This window comes from Sander lucioperca, chromosome 6 (genome assembly GCF_008315115.2).
Source record: "Sander lucioperca isolate FBNREF2018 chromosome 6, SLUC_FBN_1.2, whole genome shotgun sequence".
In the NCBI taxonomy this organism is placed as follows: Eukaryota; Metazoa; Chordata; class Actinopteri; order Perciformes; family Percidae; genus Sander; species Sander lucioperca.
Genome location: NC_050178.1, coordinates 23949151 through 23958767, shown reverse-complemented (window position 1 = coordinate 23958767; position 9617 = coordinate 23949151). Strand labels below are relative to the sequence as shown.

The following is a 9617-nucleotide window of genomic DNA, read 5'->3' as shown; positions in this document are numbered from 1 at the left end:
TAATACTGTATCTGAAGTCTCTTTTATATAGGCCTTAGTGGTCCCCTAATACTGTATCTGAAATCTCTTTTATATAGACCTTAGTGGTCCCCTAATACTGTATCTGAAGTCTCTTTTATATAGACCTTAGTGGTCCCCTAATACTGTATCTGAAATATCTTTTATATAGACCTTAGTGGTCCCCTAATACTGTATCTGAAATATCTTTTATATAGACCTTAGTGGTCCCCTAATACTGTATCTGAAGTCTCTTTCCTGAAATTCAGCCTTGGTGCAGAATTACAGCCACTAGAGCCAGTCCCACAATGAGCTTTCATTTTCTCAAAGGCAGAGCAGGATACTCAGGGCTTGGTTTACACCTATCACCATTTCTAGCCACTGGGGGACCATAGGCAGGCTGGGGGAACTCACATTAATGTTAAAAAACCTCATAAAGTGAAATGTTCATGCCATGGGACCTTTAAACAATGCATGGAGATGCAAAGTAGCTGTCTGTGTTATGATCAGCCAGATAAGGAATTTAAAAAAATGCCAAGAAAAGGAGAAATCACATAGAAATACAAAGCATTCTGGTGTGTTTTTTTCAGCTGTTTATTTGGTTTTCCAGTTCAAATTATCTGCTTACCGACAGAGAAGATCAAATCATTGCATCACATGTTTTTAAGGTGAACATGAAGGAAGGGAAGACTTGGGAGTTGATGTAAAACTGTTTAGTAAAAGTTAGGAAAAAGGCAGTTTTGTATTTTTTCCCCCCGTCCATTAGATCAGTGCAGTAGGAAGCCGGAGAAGATGCTGTAACCGGCCGGTTTTCCTGTCATCCCCCTGTAGTCTTTAGTTTCCAGCCAAACCTCCTGACCACTGGACAGGTAGACCGCCAAGCTGCCCGAAGTCACCTGGAATCAGTCAAAATTTAAATACAGGTGCATCTTTTTGCAATGAATGAGAGTACTACAACTAATTACATTCACTCATACAGTACTTCGGTAACACGGTCTCACGGCAGTTCGTGAAATGGTCACACTTTTTAAAATCTTGTGATTCCTGTAGCAGACACGATTATGTCGTTTTTTTCGTGGTGCTCAGCACTCACAGTCTCTTGGGGACACGACCCACAGTCTCTGGGGGACACGACCCACAGTCTCTGGGGGACACGCAACAACAACGGGATGGTTGTGTTTAGGAAAAGAAGAATGGGGAAATCAAAAGCCACACGCGGGACGCAATCCCCGGTCTCCCGGGTGAAAGTCCTGTATTGTTTGACCCATCCTCCACCCCGACCAACCTCCCTACGCAGATTTTTGGCTTTTCATACTACTCCCTACCGTAATCGTGCTGTGATCACGAAATATGCATCCCATTTAAATACATTACATTAAAATTCGTGCTCACCACCACGAAAAAAACAACATAATCGCGTCCTGTACACGAATCAATAGATTAAATGACGTGACCATTTGATGACTTGCCGTGAGACTGGGTTGAGTACTTCAGTGACATTTTAAGGGACTGTCACTACCCGATGTGAGTCGAGTGCAGATGTGAGTTGCTCATGCTCAGATTTAAATGGTTTACGGCTTAACGCCTAGGGATCTGGATCCGACTGCAAGCAATTTGTGAAATCCATAAAATAATAAACTTTTCTCATTACAAACAATAACAGAAGATGGAAATCATTTCAAAAACGCTGTAGCTATCTATGATTGTTTGATTGCTAACTTGTAGCCAGCAGTGAACCAACTTCGTTATGTAGGTCCATTTTTATTGTTTTGACATTACAGAAGTCTCTCGTTAGCAGGTTCTTGTAGACTACAGAAGTCTCTTGTTAGCAGGTTCTTGTAGGCTACAGAAGCCTCTCGTTAGCAGGTTCTTGTAGGCTACAGAAGTCTCTCGTTAGCAGGTTCTTGTAGGCTACTTCAGCCTCTAATCTACAACTGAAATCAGGGATCATGCTGTGAAAATGTGATGCGTTACGCTAAATACAGCCTGATTCCGTGAAATGATCATGAATGGTTAACAGCGCATTACGTGGTGGTGGCACGGAATGTGTGAAAAATCTGTGTGGCCACCACGGAAAACAATGCCAAAGTAAAGTCAATGAGAAGATGACGTAGCATTAGAAGCGACTACGGTAGCGAGTAGTGTGTAAGGCCGAAATTCTGCGTAAAGACGTTGGTTGGGGGAGTGGACGGGTCAAACACAGGACTTTCATCCAGGAGACCGACGATCGTGTCCCATATGTCCTAAAGTCGCTTTTTTGTTTTCCGTCCCGTTCTTCCCGTGTGTCACGGAACCGTAAGCCCACCCACGACCTTTTCCTGAACCTAACCATCCCGCTCTTCCTGTGTGTCATAGAAACGTAAGCCCACCCACGACCTTTTCCTTAATTTAAGGGGCCGTGTCGTAATTTTCTGCGATCCGTGTTCATTTTACGGAATTGTTGTGTGCGCCCGTCACGGACTGTTTTGCGATTCCGTGAAACTGCCACAGATTTTGACTTAAGGGGCCGTGTTCATTTCACGGAATTCTTTGAGATCAGGTTGGCTAAATAATAAGTTACTGCTATGTAATGTACCTATCTAATTATTCTGTATATATATTATATAGATCTGCATGAAATCTGGTCTAATGTCAAAGTGACGCATGCGCAACTCACATCTGCAATCGACTCACATCGGGTAGTGACAGACTTTCACGTGCCCAGTTTTCCAGATTTGGAAAGGCCATGTTTTGCTATCCAGGATCAGCTAATGTAAAATAAATCTGGAGTATCGTGTTATGCTCGTACCTGTCTCCTGACGCGGCGATGATCGCAGAACGACGCCAGCAGGGTTTGGTCCAGCTTCATCAGCACACACAGTCGGTTGTCTAAAGAGGCGTGGTACACAAAGTAGTACGTTCCCGGGACCCGACACCTACAACATACAAACTTGATTTATTCACATTCAATCATTATTTTTTATTTTTTCCTCCTATCTGGTTGTGCAGCTTGACCACACTGGAAGTCTGTAGGAACAGAAATGTTTTATTTTATTTGGCTTGCTTTAAAAATTCCAGATCAACCAGGGAAATATGTATTAATTTATAAAAATAGATTTCAGCCATGCTAGCTAGCGACATCACTCCATGGATGCCTTTCTGTCGGTTCGTCCATACTTTGGTCTGGACTGAAATATCTCAACAATTATGGATGGATTTCATTAAGTTTTGCGCAAACATTCTTGACAACATGATTACCATACAAGTTTGTAGTAAAAAAAACAAAAAACATCTTCATTGGTTTCTGTAAAATATGAAAACAAAATGGTTTCTCACCTGAAGCGTCCTGTCCTGGTGTCGTAGTCATCGTTGATGTTGGTGATGACTTTGGTGAACCGAATGATGCTGGCTGTCTCAGGATATTCGTTGGTTCCTCTGGCCACACTGAAGGCCGCCTGCTGCTGGACTCCAACAGCCCTGCAGCCACAGAAAACCACACAGTGATGCTCAGAGCTGCTTTAACCTGCTGGGGACCCCTTTAGACCTTTTTCACAGCAGACATGTTGACATGTCATAGTAGGACAACCCGTTCTCATTCCGAACTCGTAAAATAAGGACGTTTGGACAGTGGCTGTCAGTGTCTGATGCGACGAAAAAGGCGTCTTTCAGTGTGTTTGTGTAACGCACCGGGGAGAGCAGCAGTTAGATAGGATTTAGAGAGTAGTATGTAAGGGAGGATTTCCGCGTAAGGAGGTTGGTTGTGGGGTGGATGGATGTATACATACACATATGTACATATGTATACATATGTGATCGCGGTATATATACTTAATGTATATATACACATTGCCACACCCGGCCGCACGACACGGAAACTGCCGCCTCTGCCTTTGCTCTGTCGAAGCCTGCCTTTGACTTGCAGCTTCTGTGACGTCTGTCTCCGTTGCTCTGATTGGTTGTAGGTCTATCCGTTGCTCTGATTGGTTGTAGGTCTACCCAATTGAGTGCAGAGGCATTTTCTTTCCTGTCGGTTGAAACACGCCCCATAATCACAGCCCAATGGAGCGGCATCAGTATGACCACGTCAGGCTATATTGAACCCCACGTTATTTAGGAATATGCACCACGTAAGCATAATATCAAATGGAATATTGAAGGCATTTCACTAGATATTGAAAGATTTTGCAAGACAGGCCTGTAAAATCAGGCAAAACTGCAGTTGGCTTTTCCGTTTTATATTGTTTATATTATTCAGTTAATCAAATTATTACGAAGTTATTTCCACACAGTGAGCCTTGTAGCCCTGGAGTAGCAGCCCCATTTGTAAAGTCGGTAATCCAGTGTTGATGCTCAGCTAAGTTTTGCAGGAATTGTTGGAACATTTAAACCCCGTAGGTGTGAAGAGTGGCGGTCAAATGTTATTTTGCTTTTATAATGGAGGCTGTGGTCCACTAGCCTGGTCCTACCAGACTCTGGTCCATTTCATTGGTCCAGAGAGTCTGGCCTCTCTCCATTGACAAGTGTTAACTTCCTTGAAGGCGGGTACTCTGTTGAAGTTTAAAACTATTGGATCTGCCCAGAGCCACTCTGGATCTGCCATAACCAATCGCTAACGTTTGGTCGTGACGTATGTCATGCGCATGTGCAACAAGAGGGGAGACCGACAACAACTATCGACTTATATTCTTCACCACTAACGGAGCGAGCTGGAAAATCAAACTGTTCCCGAACCCCGTGGGGAGGAGGGCCACAACATCACATCACATCATCACAACTCAGCAAAGATTGTTCTTGCTTGGGCTTTAACTTCTGGATATTCGGCAGCGTTGCCACAATGGACCGAGTGGCTTCGCTCGCATCTCTTTAGTGCACGTCCTCAACGTCATCGTTCTCAGCCACTCCCTCTGTTCGCTGATTGGACCTACAAATATTTCACCGGAGAAAACCCAAGAATATACCGCAAACCCAGACGGAGTACTGAAGGGAAATGAAAATTGAGCGGAAGTAACTAGGAGGGCGGAGCCAGGCTAGTGGTCACCATGAATTCAGTGCCAATGGACTCCAAAAGTTTCAACGATCAACAACAAAGAATTCAACATAAACGTCTATGCTGTCATGTGCCTTGCTCTGATTACATACCCTGGTTCTCCCGGTTCCCCCGGAGGTCCAGCAATTCCTGGCATCCCGGCTTCTCCCGGTTCACCGCTCTGTCCTCGTTTTCCAGGAAACCCCATCTCGCCCGGCTCCCCCTTCTCTCCCTTCTGAGGGCCGAGATTGCCTTGCAATGCTGCTCCTGTAAACAGCGACAACATGCTGAACATCGCACATATCAACCAGCCACACTGACCTGCTGTTTTGGACAGTTTAAAGCAGTGTTTCTCAAATGGGGGTACGTGTCCCCCTAGGGGTACTCTGGAGGACTGCAGGGGGTACGTGAGATATTTAACAAAATGTTTAATAGTAACAAGGCTGTTGTCCAGAACATTGTTCCTCTTTATGTAGACTTTTTTTTTTCCTACCAAAAATGTGACATTTGTGTCGCCTTCTTTGGATCTAATCTATCCTTCCTTCCTTCTACTGTCCTTCTACTTTTTAAGTTTCTCTTTTTGGCGAATGATTGTAAAGATTTACAAAAAATATGTTTACGGAATTTACTCTCTAACTGGGAGGTGTTGGGCCCCGATTCGAGGGGATTTGCTGGCCGATACACAACATAACAGCAAATGTATCCAGCTAATTTAAATAGCTCTCGTTACTGTATTGTGTCAACAGTTAACTTCATTAAATATTGTATGTGGTGTCTTCTTTTGCAAATGTTCCACCAAAACCTGTTCCTTGCAGAGCCACCGTCGCTGTGCCCGGGTCTTAGCGCTGCCCAAGACGACTGTGATTGGTTTTTAAGAAATGCAAACAACCCTGAGCGTTTTTTCTCCTATCCCAGATGTGAACCATTTGCAACCTGATCTCACAGAATTTCGTGAAATGAACACGGCCCTGTGGCAGTTTTACGGAATTGCGAAAAATTTCGTGATGGGCCCACGCAAGAATTCCATGAAATGAACATGGCCCCTTAAGTTAAGGAAAAGGTCGTGGGTGGGCTTACAGTTCTGTGACACACGGGACAACAACGGGACGGTTGGGTTTAGGTAAAGAAGAACGGGACAGTTGGGTTTAGATAAAGAAGAACAGGAGAGTTGGGTTTAGGTAAAGAAGAACAGGACAGTTGGGTTTAGGTAAAGAAGAACGGGACGGTTGGGTTTAGGAAAAGAAGAACGGGACAGTTGGGTTTAGGAAAAGAAGAACGGGACAGTTGGGTTTAGGAAAAGAAGAACGGGACAGTTGGGTTTAGGAAAAGAAGAACGGGACTGTTGGGTTTAGATAAAGAAGAATGGGACGGTTGGGTTTAGGAAAAGAAGAATGGGACGGTTGGGTTTAGGTAAAGAAGAACGGGACGGTTGGGTTTAGGTAAAGAAGAACGGGACGGTTGGGTTTAGGTAAAGAAGAACGGGACGGTTGGGTTTAGGAAAAGAAGAACGGGACGGTTGGGTTTAGGAAAAAAAGAACGGGACAGTTGGGTTTAGATAAAGAAGCATGGGACGGTTGGGTTAAGGTAAAGAAGAACGGGACAGTTGGGTTTAGGTAAAGAAGAACGGGACGGTTGGGTTTAGGAAAAGAAGAACGGGACAGTTGGGTTTAGGAAAAGAAGAACGGGACGGTTGGGTTTAGATAAAGAAGAATGGGACGGTTGGGTTTAGGAAAAGAAGAACGGGACGATTGGGTTTAGATAAAGAACAATGGGACGGTTGGGTTTAGATAAAGAAGAACGGGACAGTTGGGTTTAGGAAAAGAAGAACGGGACAGTTGGGTTTAGGAAAAGAAGAACGGGACGGTTGGGTTTAGATAAAGAAGAATGGGACAGTTGGGTTTAGGTAAAGAAGAACGGGACGGTTGGGTTTAGGAAAGGAAGAACGAACAGTTGGGTTTAGGTAAAGAAGAACGGGACGGTTGGGTTTAGGAAAAGAAGAACGGACAGTTGGGTTTAGGTAAAGAAGAACGGGACAGTTGGGTTTAGGTAAAGAAGAACAGGACAGTTGGGTTTAGGTAAAGAAGAACAGGACAGTTGGGTTTAGGTAAAGAAGAACGGGACGGTTGGGTTTAGGAAAAGAAGAACGGGACGGTTGGGTTTAGGAAAAGAAGAACGGGACAGTTGGGTTTAGGAAAAGAAGAACGGGACAGTTGGGTTTAGGAAAAGAAGAACGGGACTGTTGGGTTTAGGTAAAGAAGAACGGGACGGTTGGGTTTAGGAAAAGAAGAATGGGACGGTTGGGTTTAGGTAAAGAAGAACGGGACGGTTGGGTTTAGGTAAAGAAGAACGGGACGGTTGGGTTTAGGTAAAGAAGAACGGGACGGTTGGGTTTAGGAAAAAAAGAACGGGACAGTTGGGTTTAGATAAAGAAGAATGGGACGGTTGGGTTTAGGTAAAGAAGAACGGGACGGTTGGGTTTAGGTAAAGAAGAACGGGACAGTTGGGTTTAGGTAAAGAAGAACGGGACAGTTGGGTTTAGGAAAAGAAGAACGGGACAGTTGGGTTTAGGAAAAGAAGAACGGGACGGTTGGGTTTAGATAAAGAAGAATGGGACGGTTGGGTTTAGGAAAAGAAGAACGGGACGGTTGGGTTTAGATAAAGAAGAACGGGACAGTTGGGTTTAGGTAAAGAAGAACGGGACGGTTGGGTTTAGGAAAAGAAGAACGGACAGTTGGGTTTAGGTAAAGAAGAACGGGACGATTGGGTTTAGATAAAGAACAATGGGACGGTTGGGTTTAGATAAAGAAGAACGGGACAGTTGGGTTTAGGTAAAGAAGAACGGGACGGTTGGGTTTAGGAAAAGAAGAACGGACAGTTGGGTTTAGGTAAAGAAGAACGGGACGGTTGGGTTTAGGTAAAGAAGAACGGGACGGTTGGGTTTAGGAAAAGAAGAACGGGACGGTTGGGTTTAGGAAAAGAAGAACGGGATCCCCGGTCTCCTGGGTGAAAGTCCTGTGTTTGTTTGACCCATCCACCTCCCCAACCAACCTCCTTACGCGGATTTTTGGGCTTTCATACTACTCTCTACCGTAGTCGCTCCTAATGCTACATCATCTTCTCATTGACTTTACATTGGCACTGTTTTCTGTGGTGACCACACAGAATTTTCACACATTCCGTGCCACCACCACGTAATGCGCTGTTAACAGTTTGTGATCATTTCACGTAATTCTGTGTGACCAAGCTGGAACATGTGAACTGTGTGTTCAATACCTGGCAGTCCTTTCTCTCCTTTCGGTCCATCACGACCGTCTCTGCCAGGCAGCCCAGGAATACCTGTGGACAGAAAGACAACAGATTAACAAAGAAAAGAAAAGAAAATAATATACATATATATATACAAATACAAACATGCATGCACTTACCTGGCATGCCAGGCATCCCTGTTGCCGGGCAGGACTCCATGGCGATCAGCTGGGGTGTGGCCAATGAGAGTAGAGCTCCGATCGTGAGAAAACAACGATGGAGCATGATGACGAACCTGACAGGGATGAAGAGACAATGAGAGATGAGAGGAGACGAGGCGATTAAAAAAAGGAGAAGGAAGGGAGATGGAAACGTAAGAAGAGAGGAGATTAAACAAGAGAAGAGAAGGATAGGTGATGAAAAGATGAAGAAAGAAGACAGCAGAGGAGGAAAGGAAAGAAGAAACCCATAGAAATAAGGAAAGACGAATAGAAGGAGAAAAGAAAGAGGAGAGGAGGAAAGCCAAGGTTAGAGGGAGATAATGGAGGAGAAAGGAGGAGATGATAGGAGGAAAAAGGAGAGCGTAAAAAAGGAAGAGACGTGGGAAGGGGATAAGAGAAAAAGACAAGGAAAGATGAGAAGAGATAAAGAGGAAGCTAGGAGGCCAGGGGAAAGGAAAGAAGAACGGAGGAGAGGGAGAAAGAAAGCAAAGAAAATAGCTTCAGTGTAACGAAAGAAATGTGAGGTCAGATTATGATCAAATATCAAAAATTCTCTTTTAATATAAAAACAAAAATACAATCATAATGACAAAGAAAGGAGAAACCGGAGATCATCGGATGCTCTTTTACAAATGCATGTCATTGACTTCAGTCTGATAAACTGCAATCAACACACAGTCGTGGGAAATAAATTGTATATAAACATGAATAAAACTCACCTGAGTGAACAGACAGAAGAATCAAAGCCTCCTCGGTGAGTTCACAGCAAACTGAAGTGTAGCTCCGAGTCCTGCAGCAGCAAATCAAAGATTCAGCAGCTTTAACGTCGGAAAGTATTTTCAGAGCCTGTTGCATGTAGTTCTGCAATTTTGGGAAGTTACTGAAAGCCAGAAGGAGAGAGAGAGAGAGAGAGAGAGAGAGAGAGAGAGAGAGAGAGAGTTTAGTGTTAATCAACCTTTTCTGTATTTAGATTTAGAGCATTTTATAATGTAAAGCATTCAATGACACACACATTTTATTTTATTTTAACAAATATCCCAGATTTCAACGAGCTGAATGTCCTTTCAAAATTAAACAGTCTCCTTGGAGAAGGTGACAGGGCATATCTTGCTGCCCAATATGTACAATATGCCACAACCTGAGTGACA

At 44.0% G+C, this 9617-nt stretch overlaps 1 protein-coding gene across 1 annotated transcript; it reads right to left on the bottom strand.

Moving 5' to 3' along the window:
* Nucleotides 1-573: 573 nt before the first annotated feature.
* Nucleotides 574-9320, bottom strand: c1qc (complement component 1, q subcomponent, C chain). The gene is made up of 7 exons (XM_036001842.1): nt 9188-9320; nt 8428-8541; nt 8276-8338; nt 5116-5269; nt 3313-3453; nt 2786-2912; nt 574-893 (listed from the first exon to the last, which is right to left on the bottom strand). The coding sequence occupies exons 2-7, from the start codon at nt 8531-8533 to the stop codon at nt 765-767; spliced, it is 720 nt and encodes a 239-aa protein (XP_035857735.1). The 5' UTR covers nt 8534-8541; nt 9188-9320; the 3' UTR covers nt 574-764.
* Nucleotides 9321-9617: the final 297 nt, after the last annotated feature.